The sequence below is a fragment of the Carlito syrichta genome, unplaced genomic scaffold, assembly GCF_000164805.1.
Source record: "Carlito syrichta isolate Samal-C Ts95f unplaced genomic scaffold, Tarsius_syrichta-2.0.1 Scaffold308799, whole genome shotgun sequence".
In the NCBI taxonomy this organism is placed as follows: domain Eukaryota; kingdom Metazoa; phylum Chordata; class Mammalia; order Primates; family Tarsiidae; genus Carlito; species Carlito syrichta.
Window position 1 is genome coordinate 411,146 of NW_007252895.1, and position 19,289 is coordinate 430,434.

Genomic DNA, 19,289 nt, shown 5'->3' on the forward strand with positions numbered 1-19,289 from the left:
CGGGCTCAGGCAATCCACTCACCTCAGCCTCCCAAAGGCCCGGGATTACAGGCTGAGCCACCAAGCCCGGTAGTAGTATGTTTTTAGCACAATCCAATTCATGAAGAATGTAAGGCAGGTATGTGACTCAAATGGAAAGAGATGTATCAGGCTTGAAACATTTAGCCATTAAAAGCAGCAAGCTCATTTCTGTTGCTTCCATTCCATATTTAATAAGCAATCTTCTGATTCTAATTTGGATGTGGCCTTCATTGTAATTTGGTCAACACAAAGAAGATAATGACTAGCAAACTCAACTATCCTAGTTCCTCCGTCATTGCATTTCTCTTAAATTAATACATTACTGGTTTTTACACAGCATTTTATTAGCAATTTGTGGTGTATGACTCAATACTTCAGAGTCTAGTAACTTCCAGGTCAGATAAACCAATGTCAAGCCTATAAAAGAACCAGATGTTGAAACCCAGTAATCATATCATGGGCTACTAGGCTGTGGATACCTCTGTGGCAAGCCACACAGCCTTCACCAAGCAACTCCCTTCTCTCAACACCTTTCCATTCATATTTCCATAATTCTGTATTGCCTATTTGTCTTTTGCCACTTGACTCTGAGATCCTTGAAGACAGAGAATGGAGTTATTTCATTATCCCAAACAACTAATAAAGTTCCTAGCACAAAGGAAATAACTCAATAAAGATGTGATAAAATAAAATCTAATTAGTAGGACATAATCAGGAAATAAGTATTGAAAAATAAGTTTACTCCATATACAATTTTCCTCTGAAGTTTAGAAATGGAAAGCTAGACAGGCAATAACCAAGACAAAATCTGCATATTTAGATTCAGTTGGAAATCTCGATTCAAGTTTAAGTTAACAATGGTTAGGCCATATTATTTTAAGAATGCACATGAGTGACATTCTAACCACATCATATGATCTGCATGAAAGCAGACAGGCCCTAGAAAGCGTACATGTCTTTCCCCAATAGTCCTCTACTGTGGTACAATAAAGACCACAGAAGATATATACCTTCACTTGCTAAATAATGTGAGACTGGTATAAGTGCTATTTCGCATGTACTCAATCAATGGAAGAATACAAATTGCTTCCTAATGTGCCCTGGAATTCTGCGGTTTCACGGAATACAGTGTTCAAGCTCAACACTGGCCAAGTGCCTAGATGAAGAAATCTACCAATTATTAGCACACAAAACGGTTTTGTGTTTCTTGACAGCACATGGGATATACTGCTAAACATAATTAGAAGAGCAAAAAAAAAAAAATTGAAAGTTTTTATGTTTAGACTGGATTCCATGTATAATAGAAATAACCTCTGATCTATCATATAATCAAAAAGGATGATTAATTTTTCTTAATCTTTAAATTTTAGTTTCTCTTTTTTCCTCTTTTAGGTTGATGCTGCTGCCATAGATAAAATACAAGTGATTTTCTTTTCTTTTTTCCTCTCACCTTTCTTTCTCTTTCTCCCTCTCTGATTCTTTTTTGAGTTGGAATTTCATTCTGTTGCACTATCACAGCTACCATGGCCTCACCTTCTAGCTTCAGGTGATCCTTCCACCTCATCCTTCCAAGCAGCTGCAACCACCGGTGTGTGCCACCATGACCAGTTAATATTTTTATTTATTTTTTGTAAAGATGAGGTTTCGCTAAGTTGCCCAGTCTGGTCTGGAAGCCCTGGGCTCAGGCAATCCTCTCATCTCTGCCTCCCAAAGTGCAGAGAATACTGGTGTGAGCCACCACGCCTATTGACAAGTGATTTTACTTTATAACCCAGTCATTTTACTTTCTAGCTGTTAAGAAAGTAGATTCCAGTGATAAATGGCCTGACCTCCAATCCTAGCTCTGCAATTACTAGTTGTGTGATGTGCAAATCACTCACTCTGTGGCCCAGCTGCCTATAAAATGAGTACAGTAACTGCCTCATGAAGTTGTGAGAATTAAATAAATTAATGTACAATACTGCCTGGTATTATAAAATTCCACATAAATGAATTTTTTAAAAAGCATAGGCTCTAATTTTTAAAACTTTCCAGCAATATTCTGGTAATTATGAACTTATTTATCTGTATCTACGCCTAGACTATAGTCTGTGGTTTCCCAGCACATGATTTACTCATCTTTTATACCCAGCACTTTACACCATGGAATCACAGACACGTATGCCGGCCACACCCAAGTGCACATTGTAGGGTCTTGGGTTACTTAAAACCTTGCTTTAAGTGAGCCTAGCAGAGAACAAGAACGATCTCTTAGGATACATGTATTCAAAGAAATGGTAACAAATACACAAACCAATAAAAGCAAAAAAAAAAAAAAAAGTGCAAGAGCATGAGAACATACTATGCTGAAGCTTGCATACACAGTGTGCATGAACCATATAATGCATTATGAAACAGGGTTTTTGTTTTTGTTTTGAATAGGAGTCTCACTCTGTCACCCAGGCTGGAGTGCAGTGGCACACTCACAACCACCGCAGCCTCAACCTGCTGGGCTCAGGCGATCCTTCTGCCTCAGCCTTCCAAGTAGCTGGAACAACAGGCATGTAGAGATGAGATCTCATCAGGTTGCCCAGGTTGGTCTCGAACCCGTGGGCTCAGGCAATCCTCTCACCTCGGCCTCCTGAAGTGCTAGGATTATAGGCGTAGGCCACCACACCAGGCCCTGAAATAGGGTTTTGTTGCTGTTGTTGTTGTTTTAGAGAAGTGAATATTTACCACCGCCTTTTTTTTTAATTACAAAAAAAAATTTTTTTTAATGAATTGCGCCTAGAGTAATGGTTTATTTAGACTGTCCAACCAAAAGCACTTCCGTTCTCTGGGCACCCGGTGCAGGTTGCTGGAGGCGCTGCTTGTTTCCACTGTTTCTCTGATGAAAGTAGTATGTTTCTCAGGCAACCCTTTGCTGTGGTGATAGGTCCTTTAAAATAGGATGGCGAATCATCCACCCCATCCTTTTCTCACAGTAGCAACCAAATTCCAGCCAAGGGCAAAAACCTTTTTTTCAGCGTGGCGCTGTGTCTGGAACTGAATGCTGTGAAGTGCTCGGACCCCGCCGGCTCGGGTCTAGTTGCGCGGCCTTGTGGTAATCTCGTTACCTACAACTCTGGGCGGGAGAGGACGTGCGAGCGCGCACACTTCCTCTCGGACAAAGGCGGCCGGCCAGCCTCCCAGTACTGAAGAGGCCGCCGTCTGAGCGCCTGCAGCCAGCCCCGGAAAGGGGACGCGGCACGGCGCCGATGACGCCACTTCCGGGCGCCTGTTCCGGGCTTTCTCCGTGGGCTAAGCTGGGGGCGAGCCCTAGGTCCTGCCGTCCTCGGAGAAGGTGGGTGAAACTGCCCGTCTCGCCCTGTCGTTGCTCTCGCGCCGCTGGAAACGAGTTCAAGCCCGTCGCCTTCTCAGAGCAGAGATCGGCGCTGCCCCAGTCACGTGGGCCTGCTCGCGCGCTTTCTTGGCCCCAAAGGGAAGAATTTAGCTGTCTGTCTTGCTCAGATTTAAGGAATGCAAATCTCGGTCCTCCAGGGTGGGTGTGTCTGGGCGCGTTCCCCGCAGCCGCCCTCTGCGAATAGGTCGCTCGTCTCTAATCGCTGGATGTCCTCTGTGTGTCCCATTTCCAGTACTGCTCGTGTTTTGAATCCCTAATTTTGTTGTGATGGAGAAAGGGCCTACGTTAACATCCAGGACGTTTTAGAATGAAAGATTTGGGGTCGTGAAATTAGGTACTCAGCATATGTGAAAATATCTGTGTGCTTTAGTGATGAATGCTATTATTTGGGGAAAACACGGTTTGGGAAGATCCTTTCCATGATAAAGCTTGTGTCAAAAACTGGAGATTTAATTCCAAAGATTGCAATTAAGGATCAAATAGGTGTTAGATTGCAGTTATTATAGTCGAGATGTGTTTAAGATGAGCTTTATGAGAACATACTTGCTTCTAAACCAGAAGACTAAATCTGAAGAGTGTGTGTGTGTTAACTCTTGTTTTTGAACCAAATGATTAAGTGTTATTTTGAAATATATTTTCAGGAAATAAAATGCATTAACAGTATTTTTATCTGTTACATTTGCCATTGCTTGATTTTTTTAAAAAACACATTCTGTCTTAATTTTAGCTATCAAAACATAAATGGTACTTTACAGAGGACTAAACCATCAGTTATTATACTGCAGTATTAGCTGTTTTATTAAGAATACTTTACAGTTTATAATAAATAGTTTGGTAAGAATAGTTTGGAAATAATAGTGATACTAAAAAAATTTTGCATCTGTCTCCTGTTTTTCCCCTTGGAGAGTATTATATTCATTTATGCTGTTTATTATTAGTCTGGATTTCTGTCAGTCATGCTGGAGTGCATGTCACTACACCATCACGGCTCAATGCAGCCTCAACTTCCTGGGCTCAGGCAGTCCTCCTGTCTTAGACTCCAAGTAGCTGGGACTACAGGCATGTGCCACCATGCCCAGCTAATTTTTTGTTTTTATTTTTGTAGAGACGAGGTCTTCTATGTTACTTAGGCTGGTCTCGAATTCCTAGACTTACACAATCCTCCTGTCTCAGCCTTCTAAAGTGCTGGGATTATAGGCATGAGTCACTGCACCTGGCCCACACTGTTATTTATATTGACAGATACCTATAGCTTTTACAAGATGTTTGTAACTTTTACAAACTTTTCCATATTCTATAAAACTATATATTGAAAAATAAGCCAAGCTTTCAGAATTTTGCTTAACTGAATGGGCTAATGGCTAATGTTAGTTCCAAATAAATAATTTGTTTCTGTAATTCTTTTCCAGGAATTAACTATAGAGTAAGTATGCTAATATTGAATAAAACAGCAGGAGTTGTTTTTAAAACATCAAAAAGGAAAGTTCATGAATTTTTACAAAGCTTTAATTTTCATCCTGGAACACAATTTTTTCATAAAATAGTATTGGGAATTGAAACCAGTTGTGATGATACAGCAGCTGCTGTGGTGGATGAAACTGGAAATGTGTTGGGAGAAGCAATACATTCCCAAACTCAAGTTCATTTAAAGTAAGTACACATTATGTTAGTCATTTCCACTTTTTTGGAAAAAGTAAAATGAAATCATTCTTTTGAATTTATCATATAGAAAAGTTAATTTTTAGGAGCTAATTTCGTACTCCTTTGTGCAAAAGCTTCTTATAATTGCCATAGAAAACCTCAGACACCTCATCCTGGCTTTTAAGTGTCTTCACAATAAGGTCACAACCTTAGCTAATTCTGTTGCCAAAAAGAACTAAGCTTGTTCCCAGCTTCAGTTGTCATCAATGATTTTTCTTCAGTAATACCTTTTCTTCTTTTCTCCACTTGTACGTTTCATGGTCTCAACTGAAGTCCTAGGAAAAGTGTTAATCACTGAAAAAAAGTCCTATTCACATTTATATATAGAAATTGTGTTGGTTCTTTAATAATAATAATACACTGTTGTATTAAAGCATAGAATGGTAAAAAGGATTATAAATTCAGATGATTGCAAAGGACTACCAGGCAGGTTAAATAAGTGGACAAGATGTAAAGTGGAAAATATCTGAAGGATAAGTTACTACTCCGTTGTTGCCAACTGTTACACTGCAGGAATGTAGGACCTTTGTTATTAGATCATCAGAATTTGCAAGAGAAAATATAAATCTAGATTTTTAATGTAATATTTCCAAGTTTTTTAAATGATTAGCTCATTCAAAATATATGAAAACACATGCCTTTAAGTCATCAATTTATAGCATTTGAATAGTGAATAAGCCTGGTATTCTAGAATCACAGTCATGTATTTTAATCCTGAATCAGGCACTTAGCATTCGTTCTGTGACTGCAGGCACGTTCACTGTTCTCTCTGATTCTGTTTGCAAATCAGTAAAATAGCAAAGCTAACACCTGCCTCATAGGATTGGTGAGGGGATTGTATTAGAAATAATATATGTGAAGAGGCAGAGGAAGCCTCAAACAACAACTGTGTGAAAGGGTCTTTGGATGTGATAAGGCATTGTGAAGTACTGGAAAGCTTTACCTTCAAGAAGCTTTACCTGATTACTAAAACATGATGTATAGACCTACAAGGAGAGCTAACAGTGTGGAGCAGGATAAAGTAAATCTCAAGCAAGTGGTGCAAACAGTAACTATTATTACCTGGCCTCAGTTTCTATCTTTCCTGAGTGCGCTGAACTTCTGAACCTGTAAACATTTTTTTTTTTTTTTTGAGTTGGAGTCTCACTGTGTCGCCCAGACTGGAGTGCAGTGGCCGCTCCCGGCCACCGCAGCCTCGACCTGCTGGGCTCCAGCAATCCTTCCACCTCAGCCTTCCAAGTAGCTGGAACTACAGTCGCGCGCTACCACGCCCGGCTAATTTTTGACTTATTGTAGAGATGAGGTCTCGCCAAGTTGCCCAGGCGGGTCACAAACCCGTGGCCTCAGGCAATCCACTCACCTCAGCCTCCCAAAGGCGCAGGATTACAGGCTGAGCCACTGAGCCTGCTTAACCTGTAAACATTGACTGCATGAGAAGGCCTATCCTGACCACTTTATCTAAATCAGGTACTCCCATCCTCTTTATGCTATATATGTCACCATGCCCTGTATATTTTCCTTGTAATCATCTCGCAATCTATACATTTGTTTCTTTATGTATAATCTTTCCCCCACTAGACACTAAACTCCATGGTGACAGGAGCTATGTCTGTGTTAATCACTGTGCTGTGCCTGGTGCCCAATACAATGTGTGACACATTACAGGTACTCAGTGGCCTTGAAAGATAGTTAGGCCTTCAATGAATAGAGATGGGAAGAATATTAGAGCCTAGTGAGCACTGTCAGCAAAGGCAAAGAGGTGAGAAAGTACTAGACGAACATTCAGTTTAGCCAGGACTTAGATCACATGAGGGGACTACTGGGCGAATGTGCCTCAGTGGTACCATCCACCTAGCTCAACTCAGCATTTGTTGATTATCTACAGTTGCCAGGCAATTTTGGGGCACTTTGGGTATAAATGTGAATATGCCATGCCTCAGGCAGCTCACCACATAAGTGGGTTAGAATGTAGGTTTATGTTCTGGTTCAGGCACTTACTAGCTTTATTACTATGCACAGCTTTTTGAGCCTCAGTTTCCTTATCTGTACAATGGGGATAATAATGGCAACTGGCCCATATTGTGAATAAAATGTGAATTATTGTAAAGCATTTGGTGCAGTTCTTGACAAACAGCAAAGGCTCAGTACGAGCTAGCTACTAGCAACAGTATTCCCATTACTACTAACAGTAAAAGTGAAGCAGACAGACAGTAAACAGATCATTTTAAGACACCATGGAAAGGGCACTAATTGAGGACTGCTTGGCCGGGGACAGAGGATTAAAAATAGAGAATGTCTTGGCCTCTTTCTTTCCAAAAACCAGAAACCTAAGAGGCGTCCTTGACTTCTTCCTCACCACTCCACATCCAAATCTCTTATCCATTTGTAGTAAATCTGTCTTCCACATATTCATTGAAACTTTCATCAACTTGGTTCAGTACCTTATTGTCCCTTGTCTCTTGGCTGTAGCCTTGAGGCTAAATGGTTTCCCTGTCTGTATTAGCTTTCTTTTCTTTCTTTTTAGAGGCAAGCTTTCACTATGTTGCCCCGGCTGGTGTCAAACCCCTGGCCTCAAGCAGGTTTCCTGCCTCAACTTCCCAAGCTTCTGGGATCACAGGCATGAGCTACTGCACCCAGCAGTTTTGTTTTCTAATCATGCTCCATACTATTTACAAATCCTAGTAAGACAAGAATATATTCTCATTATTAATTCTTTGAGAATAAGGCCATAGTGTTCATCTTGTTTGCATGTCCATGCCCCCCCCCCCCGTGCTTAGCATAATCCATGGAAGATAAAATACACAGAGAAGGCACAGAAAGGAGGGGAGGGGGGCAAGACATAGGGGAAAAAAATGAGTGGGAGGCAGGGGATTTAGATTTAAAGTTTTCCAAATTCCACAGAACTAGGGTTTTAAGTATGAGAGCAGCAGGGTTGGCACTGGGCTTTAGAGTAGTCTTGCAACACAGTATAGGATAGGCTCCTGTGATCCAAGGATGGAGCCAGAACAGTGCAACGAGAAGACTGGAATAAACTGAGATATGAGGGCTTTTTAAATTTGGTGATAAATGTAAATGTGGAGAGTGAGGGAAGAAAGGAGGTAATATGCACTTGGAAACCTAAGTAATTATGAAGTTGTTTGATGCCACTAATAGAGGTGAAGGATATAGAAGAAAAAGTTGCTTTGAAGAATTCAGGAAAGTATTACAATATGGATGTGCTGAAATAAGATTGTTTCATTTATATCCCTCTCATTGCCTAAAACAATGCATATTGTAACAATGAAGAATATAGTCACTGAATGCACCTACCAAGGATGTTCATTTCTATATATAGAACTAGTAGGTCTTGCAATATCAAATATTTGAAGATGGTTTTTGAAACTAGCTATGTGTTTTGCAGATTCTACATCTTATTGCTCTGTTTCTCAGATTGTAAATCAGTCTCATGCTAGCAAATTTGTTGTTAGCAAATTTGTCTCCTAATTCTTTACACTTGACATTTGAAGTGGTCATCCACTGTCCCACATAGACCAAAAATCCAAATTGCCAATTCTGAGCACCAGGTTCCTGAACTGTATTTCAGGACTGCAAGTTATCTACTGTCCTGCTGTGACCTCAAGTGCAGTGTGTTTAAAAATAAACTTATCTTCTTTATAAAACTGTCTTCATGTTTCTCTGTTAGTATTTCTTTTCTTCCAGTAATTTCAGCTGAATATCTGAATCATCTGTGATGCCTTAGTCCCGTCCCCTTATGTTCAGTTAGTTATTACAGTTTTCAAGGCCTTGTCCCTTTCTTTCCATTCTTACGGTCATCCAGTTTAAGATATAATCACTTTACACAAAATACTTTTGTAATAATCTCTTTTAAAATCTCCCAGTCTCCTGGGAAATTAATCTTCCTAAAACACAGCTTTTTCCTGTCCTTCCTTTGTTCAAGAATTCTTTAGAATGCTTTGCAAGATTATTTTGGTGATTTCATTTATCAACAAAAAAATCCATGGGAGTTTGCTGTGTACAAGTTTGAAAAGTCAGATACAGTATCCCTTTAATTACCGCACGTTGAGTTCTTATCATAGTGTGCTGTGTTATAAGGCACACAATTTGAGAATAGTTGGCTTACTAATATCTTCTGCTATATGATGATTAATTTGAAATCATGCCTTCAGCTATAATATATATTACCATTTTTCTTCATTTTTACAATCTTAAAATTATAAAAAGCTGCCTTTTTGTTTCTTTCAGAACAGGAGGAATTATTCCTCCAGTAGCTCAACAGCTTCACAGAGAAAATATCCAGCGAATAGTGCAAGAAGCTCTTTCTGCCAGTAGAGTCTCTCCAGGTGAACTCTCAGCAATTGCAACTACCACAAAACCAGGACTTGCATTAAGCTTGGGAGTAGGCTTGTCATTTAGCTTACAGCTGGTAGACCAGTTAAAAAAGCCATTCATTCCCATTCATCATATGGAGGCTCATGCACTTACTATTAGGCTGACCAATAAAGTAGAATTTCCTTTCTTAGTTCTTTTGATTTCTGGAGGTCACTGTCTATTGGCATTAGTTCAGGGAGTTTCGGATTTTCTGCTTCTTGGAAAGTCTTTGGACATAGCACCAGGAGACATGCTTGACAAGGTAATTATTTGAGAGTTAATTTCTTTGTTCTTTTAATTATGTCCATTTTAATGAAAATAGTATTAGATACACTACTGCCATTCATCTGAATATTTCTGAATGATTATTAGACTGAAAAAAAATTATATACAATAAGAAAAAAGAAAAAGCAGTACAAGTTTATAATTCTTAGTCTTTCCTAATAAAATGGTAAGAGGTATATATTAGTACATAAAGGCTCAGATAGTCTGCAGATGCAGTTATATATTTAATCAAATAATACATGTGAAAGAAAGTGCTTTGTAAACTGTAACATACTATAAAAACATAAAAGGAGATATAAGGACATTAAAGGTACACAGTTACATGATTAAATCACACAATTGCTGACAACACAGTCATGGAGGTTTCTTTTTCCTTTGTTTTAGAATACTGCAGAATTTACTGCCATGTACAAACAAAACTGCTTCCAACAGTGAAAGTAACAGCAAAAGTAGACGGGGGCAACAATTGGCCCCTGGTGATCAGGTCGTCATAAGGAGCAGCATTGTCTACTTAGCAGAGTATAGCTGTAGTCCATATTTGTCAAAGTAGAGCATGTTTTATTCATTCAGGGTTTTTTGTTTGGTAATACTGTAATTTATTTCCTTGGAATTTTTTCAAGATGTGCAATATGACTTATTGAAGATATATTTTTGTTTTTGACAGGTGGCAAGAAGACTTTCTTTAACAAAACATCCAGAGTGCTCCACCATGAGTGGTGGGAAAGCTATTGAACATCTGGCCAAACAAGGAAATCCGTTTAATTTTGATATCAAACCTGCCATGCAACGTGCTAAGAATTGTGATTTTTCTTTTACTGGACTTCAGCACATTATTGATAAAATAATAATGCAAAAGGAAAAAGAGGAAGGTATGTTTCTAATTAGTAAAGTTTGATAGATAAATATTCCTAGATTGTGCCTAAAAATACCTGCTCATTTCTGCAGGTGTTGAGAAGGGGCATATCCTGTCTTCTGCTGCAGACATTGCAGCTACAGTGCAGCACACAACAGCATGCCACATCGTGAAGAGGACACACCGTGCCATTCTCTTTTGTAAGCAGAGAGACTTGTTACCTCAGAGGAATGCAGTCCTGGTAGGTTTTGTCATCTCCTTTTCTAGTATGGGTAACTCTGTAGTATGTTACTTTTCTCCCAAGGCCTTAGTCAGCCTTGTGCTTAGGATGAACAGGTTATGCCATATGCTAGCCCTGAGAATGTGAAGTTATGCAGAATAGAAAAGACTAACAACCATTTCTTGTACAGGTGTGGCAATTTTATGGGATGTATGTATAGCTCTTGTGGGAACAAATCCAAGATTACATCTTCTCATTGAATTTAAAAGGGGGTTTACAATAAAGAAGCCAAATACAGTTGTCACTATATTTAGAAAAATAGGTGGATTTTCTTCATCGTTTGATGAAATCCCTGCTAAACTTCCTGTTTAGCTGTATCTTAAACTTTATTCTTTTGAAAATTTTAAAGTGGGGAAATGTTTAAACGATAGTAATTCACAAATTGGAACTTTACATGAATATCAAAGACTAGTTTTTTAAGTGTTATGTAGTAAAGTGAACGAAATAGTTAATAAAAAGTACAGGTTCTACAATATTGTCTATAATTAAAATTATACTTAGAAAAAAGGTTGGAAGAAAATAAATAAAAAATGCTAGTAGTGATTGTGTTGCTAGTGTTAAAATTTAGTAATTTTTTTCCTTCTCCAAATTTTTATACACAGATAGCACTTGCCCATTACCCACCTGAAAATAGGATAGTTTATTATTTATTATTGTGTAATGCAGATATTTTTCCTCAGCTTTAGTGAACAGTTGGCTCATACCTATGTGTGAAAGTTGTTAACTTTGGTCTTCTAAATTCCTTCAGGTTGTATCTGGAGGTGTTGCAAGTAACTTATACATCCGCAGAGCTCTGGAAATTCTAACAAATGCAACAAAATGCACTTTGTTGTGTCCTCCTCCTAGACTGTGCACTGATAATGGCATCATGATTGCATGGTAAGCCACAGGATATATGTGCTTCACTCATAAATCAGACAAGTATTAATTGCCACTTTATCATACTAAATCTTCCTTCAAATCTTGGGGCAATTAATTTTATTTTAATGATTCTTATTTAGGAATGGTATTGAAAGATTACGTGCTGGCTTGGGCATTTTACACGACGTAGAAGGCATCCGCTATGAACCAAAGTATGTGGTACCATTCATGATCTTTATGCAAATCACACTATAAAAGTCAAAATTTGAATTTTGCTTTTATATATGAGGTTTTCATTGACATTCTGGTGGTACTTTAAAGAAAGTTACATTAATTTCTTTCATGAACCTAGATCTGCTGATAGGAATGTTTTTACTACAGTATCCAATTATTAAAATTTTGACAAATTATAGGTGAGTTCAGACAGGCTATGGGTGAATTCCATCCTTTGGGACCAGAATGGAAACCATGTCTGTGGCCTGGACTGTTACATTGTCAAGACCACTGTGCCCAGCCTAGAATTATTTCTTTGAGAAACTTCTCAAAATTTAGATTTTGTATTAATAAGACTAGCCTTCATTATCTTAGCCTGAGGTCTCACTCTATTTGGATGTATTTAAAAATCACCCTGGCTGGGCTTGGTGGCTCAACCTGTAATCCCAGCACTTTGGGAGGCCAAAGCGAGTGGATTGCCTGAGCCCACGGGTTCGAGACCAGCCCAGGCAACTTGGCGAGACCTCGTCTCTACAATAAATAAAAAATTATCCAGGCATGGTAGCATGCACCTGTAGTTCCAGCTACTTGGAAGGCTGAGGCAGAAGGATCACCAGAGCCCAGAAGGTTGACAGTGGGGTGGCCGTGAGTGTGCCACTGCACTCCAGCCTGGGCGATGGAATGAGACTCCAACTCAAAAAACAAAAAACAAAAAAGAATCACCACCACATATGATGAATTATACATTAGATACTTATACTGTTTGTCAGAACTCTAAGCAAATCATCTGTAGAACTAGTGTGCTATCATGAAGCAAACATTTGAAGTGTGATTTGTCTGATTATTATGTAGATGTCCCCTTGGAGTAGATATATCAAAAGAAGTTGAAGAAGCCGCCATAAAAGTGCCACGATTAAAAATGAAGATCTGATTTTTGCTCTGCAAAAAAATCTCTAAAGGTAGTATTAATGTTAAAATTTAGTTTTGATTGTGTTTTAAATTGTAAAAAATATATTAGTTATTCATCAAGATTTTCTTTTGTTATTCCTTTTCTTTTGGTTGATGTTTTACCTGCTCTTCTGAGATAATATGTTAAAGTCTTAAAAGGAAGCATAGGTTGTTATCAGAAACCAAAGTAGAAAACATCTTTTGGTGATAGGAGTCACTGCTATTGGTAGGTAGGAAGAAAAACATTGGAAGAAGTATAGTGATTCTGCTGATTCCTGGTTACTAGATCTTTCCCCCTTTCTCAAATCAGGATAGAAAAAACTGTTGTGACTCTTACTAAAACATGAGCCTGACTTTTATCATGAGAGTACAGTTTTTGAAAGTAGCCAACTCAAAGCTATGTCAAACCAGAGAATTCCAGACCAAGACAAAAGTTGACTTTCTCTAGCATAACATAATGTTATTAATTTTAAGTCTTTGTTATTAGGTATCTTCCCTGGATAAATGGGATGTATATCTCCATCTAATGTAAGACTGTTAAAATCTGATATGCCTATAATCCCTTAAACATGCTTTGAACTCTTTAGTTGACCACATTCACATCCATTATTTTAAAAATTGCATATGATTATATGAAAAAAATGAAATGAAAAAGCAGGGTTGGTGGTGGCTAATTTTGTGCTTGTTTGTTTCTTTGTTTTTGAGTTGGAGTCTCACTCTGTCGCCCAGGCTGGGGTGCAGTGGCATGCTCATGACCATTCCACTGTCAACCTGCTGGGCTCCAGCGATGCTTCTCTCTCAGCCTTCCAAGTAGCTGGAACTACAGGTGCTTGCTACCACACCTGGCTAATTTTTTGATTTAGTGTAGAGATGAGGTCTCACCAACTTGCCCAGGCTGTTCTCGAACCCGTGGGCTCAGGCTGTAAATTGCTGTATAGGTAAATGCTGTAAATTTTAGGAGTGGCTAGGCCAGGATACTCAGTCATTTATGTCTGAAATTAAATGCAAAGAAATCGTGATCCTCAACCTGAAAATAGTCATAAAATATAGTTTTGAGCCTACCTGAAACCAGTTTCAAAGCTCAAGGTTTCTCTCTAAAGGCTTTTTTTACATCTATATAATCTTAATATTCCTGTTATGAATTCTTATCCTTTTTGGTGCTGAATAAATAACATAGTTTCTTATGAGTTATTTATCCCTTTCTAGTATAAACTGTGCTGTTTCCCCTTGCATTTCCTATATTTTAGTCCATCCCCCAGAATGCTGTGACTCAGAGCAATTAAGATAATTTAGAATTGAATTTGAAGATTAAAGAAGTCTCTTATTTGGCAGTGGTTAAGAATGCAGGCCTTGGACTCTGGCACGTAGGGAGCCCTAAGTACATGTAGCTACCACCATCACCATCATTATGACTTTGTTAAGGCATGTTGGAGAAATAACTGCTAATTATTAGATAACTTTTGTGCTTACTGCAGCCAGGTAGAGAATGGATTCTAGCAAGACCCTCTGACTGTCTGGAGGCAATTGAGCCTTTCAAGGAAACAGTGAAGCCAGGCTTGCTTTTGTATCGCATCTACCTGCAGCTGTAAAATAGGAGAAGCAGACATACACAAAAATGTACACCTGCTGGAAGCAGTGCTTCGCAAGCAAAAATATTATAGGAGTCTAAGCCACAAAGAATATCACCCTTTCCAGCTGCACACCAAAAACATTCTCTAGAAAGATGGAGAATAGTCAACACTGGTAGCCACAAAAGCTGTAATTGTGTGATTTCAGTTATTTCAGATTTTATTTTTAAAGTATACGTTTCAGGTTTTGGAAGTCTCATGCATTTGTTATATTTATTATTAAATATCTCAAGGTATTACATGAATATTAACATGTGGGCTACTTTAATCAGGCCTCTTCAGCTTAGCATACCAATTTAAAAATGTTTCTAACTCTTGATATACATAGTAGTTATACCATTCATTTCAATGGATAAATTTTAATAGGATTAAATGCAGGCATTCTATTACAGAAATCCTACTTATTTTTTGAGGCCATTTAACTCTGACCTATGTTAAATTTCAATAGACATACTAAGGAAATTCTGTTTAGTATCAATATCACGAACTTCCATTAAAAAATATTGCTCAGTTATATGTATTTTGCTGTAATTTAAAATAAAAAAATTTTTAAAAGATTGTTCAGGAAACCTTTCATACTAAAATGCTTTTATTAGCCTTCTGCAGGCTCTGGGTTGGCTTTCTGTACATGGTTCCCAAGTTGGCTCAAACATACTATTCTTGGTCTTGATACATTTATGATATCTGATGTAATTACAGATGAAAAAGAAAAAATATTTTGGGAAACCTTGGTCTTTTTTGTTGCTTTGAAGAGTCCCATGAAGTTAGTTACAGGAGGTATAAAAGTCAAAGAATCTCTTGGTTCAATTTTAGGTTTTGATTTTCTTTGGTGCTCTTTCCCTAAAAATTAGAGAGCTGCAATTAAATCTCTCTTAGACTTAAGAAAACCATATCAGTTTCTTCACTTCCATTTCATAACTAAAACATATTAAGAACAGATAAGTAGCTTTTAGACTTTTAGATGTTAAAGACCAAAAATTTATGGGGATCACTATATGGTTTGCTAACTTTTTCTTATGACAAGTTGGCACTAATAAAAGAACAAATACTAACTACTTTAAACATAATTTTGTAAAATAAAGTATACTTTGACACCAAAAGAAAGTTTAAAAGGCTTATCTCAAAATGATGAATTTGGCATTAAATGAAATTACTTTTATCAGAAGCTTGCTACATCGTCCTTTTTTTAAAAAAAAACAATGTTACCACAAACCTTTGAAAAGTTCATCACACCATTGATGGTACACAGATTGTTGTTTAGAAACCAGTATTAACATATAAAGGAAGAGCGAAACTGGCTTTATTTTTTGTTTAATTCCTCTTCCATTAAAGAAGCTATACAAAAATGGATATTCTTCTACTTGTGTATTCAGAAATATAGCCTCCACACATACCTGGCCTCCCTCAAATACTCTCTGAATAAATGAATTTCTTTCCTTTTACTGTCTCTATTCTCTGCCTTTCTGTTTGGGACTCCAGAAAATTGATCTTGTCTTCTGAATATTTCTATCCTTGATTTAGACGATAGGACAGTATGCCAACTTAAGACTGATTGTGGTCCTACACTAGCACACATGAACAAGCACTAAGCATATGCCTGAAATTAATAAGTAATTTATACTCCCTATTACATGCCTAATAGGAAGGGATGAATAATATTATAAGATGTCAACTCTCATTTCTGCAGAGCTAGTCCACTCAAGTGTCACCTACCAACTGTGTACAAAACTGTATAGAGTATGGAAAAATATATGAAGTGGAAAAATGAAATGGAAAAATGTGGTCTCTGCCCTAAGAATGTATAGATAGATAAATTGTAAATGAAACAGCAATTTAAGTCATATGTTGTTTAAATAATGACATTTCTGTGCAAGGTTTGAGAAAAAGTGAAGAGAGGGATCTTTGTCAAGTGATAGGAATAGAGAAGTCCATGATTCACATGGGAAGATATTTTAGGAATACAGAATTTCAAAAGAAAAGTTTACAGATATATTTGGGGGGCTGGGACACCTCTGCATGTTGAATTTTAGAGATAGAACACAATTGTAAAATGTCAGGGCTAGAGGGTACCTCAGAAATAAAAGATAGTTACCTTTTTTAAAGACAGGAATTATGGATGGTCCTCCATTCTTCTCCAAACTAAAAGAAAAACATTTTTATTAAATAATAATAATTTAAAACAGCAACAAAAGTATAGTGCAGTCAGAAAAAAATATATGAAGAAATACATGGTGACTTACTCTAGGTACATGTTCAATGCCTAACAGCCTAATTCATTCATGTTACCTCTACTAACTATGTATGTTACCTGTAGGTATTTTCTATTTAGTCATTCATTTACTCCAAACATTTGGGACTTAAATCTGCTTGAAGTGATCAGGGAAAGCGTTATGGAAGAGGAGACACTCCAGCTGGGTTTTGAAGAAAATAGGTCTGAGAAAGGGGCAAACTGTTCTAATTCCTACAGTTGCCATATGGGCTAGCCTTGGGAGTGACTTTAAAATACTACTTACATTATTTATCCTAAATTAATCTTTTGAAACAAGGAAAATTATTGAACATTGTCAATTATAACAATTATAATTTAGGCTCTTTGACTTACTAACAATGAAGTTATCCATTTTGAACTTTTAGTTTTTCAAAGAATTAAAGTAACTCTAAAGGTGTACTCATTATTCTTTATACTTAAAATTGGGCTGGGCACAGTAGCTCACACCTGTAACCCCAGCACTTTGGGAGTCAGAGATGAGAGGGATTGCGTGAACCCAGAGGTTCAAAACCAGTCTGGGCAACTTGGCGAGACCTTGTCTCTATAATAAATAAAAAAGTTAGCCGGGTGTGGTGACACATGCCTGTATCTCAGGAGGTCCAGCTGCAGTGGCCATGAGTGTGTCACTGCACCCCAGCCTAGACAACAGAGTGAGACTCTGACTAAAAAAAAAAAAATTTTTTTTGATTTATGTAACCACGATACACTACTGGATCCTATGTTTTTCCATCATCTTGGAGTTAATATACTATCTAGAGTCTTTCTATATCCTATATATGAATATCGCTACTTGCAGAGAAGACTTGTAATTCAACTACATCTACAGAATAGAAAATATGCCCATAATAAAGAGATCTCCTAAGATCTAGTTGTTTTCCTGTCTTGCATCCACCATTCTGGCGCTGAGTTGGAATTAAAATAGGCTTTGGCAATGGACATTTACAACGAAGCTTATCCTTGTTTGGTCTTTCTAAAAGTCTCCTCTATCAAAGATTTGGCTATTGCTATTTCAAATAGCACAATACCTTAAGGAAGGAAGTCCCACTGTTTGTTGCATTTGAAATTGCTTTAAAAATGCTGGGTTAATACTTGCATCTCTGCTGATATTATTTGTTATACGAAGGAACTGATTAGGTTTATTCCTGCATTCCTTAAATAGGATGCGAAAGGCATTTGCATTGTAAGTTAAGTATCCAAGAGCAGAGGAGCAAGCTGTGCGAACCTATGTGAAGAAGAAACAAGTCTCTTTTAACCAATAGGCTTTGTTCTTAAAATACTTAACCAGGGCTCTAATTGGCTACTTCATAGGAAAGTTGCTGTAGATATGTCCAGCAATATGTATATAGGTATGTTCAGCAATATATATATTTTAACCCATCAACTCTTGGGGGTAGAATCTGGGTATTTGTTTTTGTTTTTTAAGTGTGATAGGCGATTCTAATACACAACCTGAGTAAGAACCTTTGAGTTTTGAACTAAGGTAGTGGAGGACAACCTTGGCTGTGCATTGGAATCACCTGGATAACTTCGACAATGTTTATGCCTGTGAATGCCGCTGGAGGTCATCATTCTAAGTGAATTATCACAGAAACAGAAAGCTGAATACTGCATGTTCTTACTCATAAGTGGGAGCTAAGGACTGCACACATAAGCACAAGTGGGAGCTAAGGACTGCACACATAAGCATGTTCTTACTCATAAGAGGGAGCTAAGGACTGCACACGTAAGCACAAGGATGGGAACAACAGACACTGGGGACTACTAAAGGGGGGAGTGAGAGAGTAGGAATAAGGGTTGAAAACTACCCACTGGGTATACTATGCTCACCACCTGGGGGAGGGTCATCCAAAGCCCAAACCTCACTATCACGTAGTAGACCTATGTAACAAACCTGAACAAGTACCCTTTGAATCTAAAATAAAATAAAATCTTTAAAAAATTATTATGCCTGGGTTCCACCCCTAAACATTGGGATTTTTCAGACCTGCTCAGGTAATTGTAATAGGAAACCTAGAAAGTGACTATAGGATAACAAGTAAGCTAAAAATAGCCTCTCAAGAAAACAGCTGTTTCCCTTGGCAAAAACAAAGGAAGAAGCCAAGTATCAGGCCCAAGACTTTAGAAAAAGAAGTTCTTTCTTTGAAGGAAGTACCCTCTGCCCATGACACTGAAGTAACTAGGTTATTCATATGATTGAATAAAGCATACTCCTTGGCAGTTAGGGAATCTGATCATTGGTAGTATTAAAAATTTCACAGAGTAAACATAAACCAGGCAGGCCCATGCAGGTTCCATCAGGTTGACATATTGGTCTTTCCATTGGTATCTGGCTGCTCTGTATGTCCATATGTTGTCCTGTAATGCGGTAACCCCAAACCTAAGAGCACTAGCACATAATGTTTACCTATTCCAAAGACGTCACCTGGAGACCCAGCAAGGAAAGACATTGTTTTTTTTTTGTTGTTTTTTTTTTTTTTTTT

General features: G+C 37.8%; 2 protein-coding genes across 3 annotated transcripts in view; one reads left to right on the forward strand and one right to left on the reverse strand.

Moving 5' to 3' along the window:
- The first annotated feature begins 3,666 nt into the window (after positions 1-3,666).
- The window catches only part of OSGEPL1 (O-sialoglycoprotein endopeptidase like 1), a 25,820-nt gene continuing 10,197 nt past the window's right edge, over positions 3,667-19,289 (forward strand). The window contains exons 1-8 of one of the 2 annotated variants that reach the window (XM_008065717.1): positions 3,667-3,737; positions 4,813-5,053; positions 9,347-9,734; positions 10,422-10,626; positions 10,703-10,851; positions 11,639-11,769; positions 11,892-11,963; positions 12,817-12,923. In XM_008065717.1, coding sequence (XP_008063908.1) covers positions 4,833-5,053; positions 9,347-9,734; positions 10,422-10,626; positions 10,703-10,851; positions 11,639-11,769; positions 11,892-11,963; positions 12,817-12,895 — 1,245 coding nt within the window. In that variant the 5' untranslated portion in view covers positions 3,667-3,737; positions 4,813-4,832 and the 3' untranslated portion in view covers positions 12,896-12,923. Of the gene's footprint in view, positions 3,738-4,812; positions 5,054-9,346; positions 9,735-10,421; positions 10,627-10,702; positions 10,852-11,638; positions 11,770-11,891; positions 11,964-12,816; positions 13,315-19,289 lie in introns of those variants that run through there. The other variant, XM_008065719.2, reaches the window with a different exon arrangement.
- Positions 15,112-19,289, reverse strand: part of LOC103268178 (ankyrin and armadillo repeat-containing protein-like) — a gene marked incomplete at its 5' end in the record, with an annotated part of 16,052 nt that continues 11,874 nt past the window's right edge. The window contains 3 exons of the mRNA XM_021716369.1: positions 15,112-15,380; positions 16,633-16,679; positions 17,835-18,031. Coding sequence (XP_021572044.1) covers positions 15,133-15,380; positions 16,633-16,679; positions 17,835-18,031 — 492 coding nt within the window. The remainder of the gene's footprint in view (positions 15,381-16,632; positions 16,680-17,834; positions 18,032-19,289) is intronic.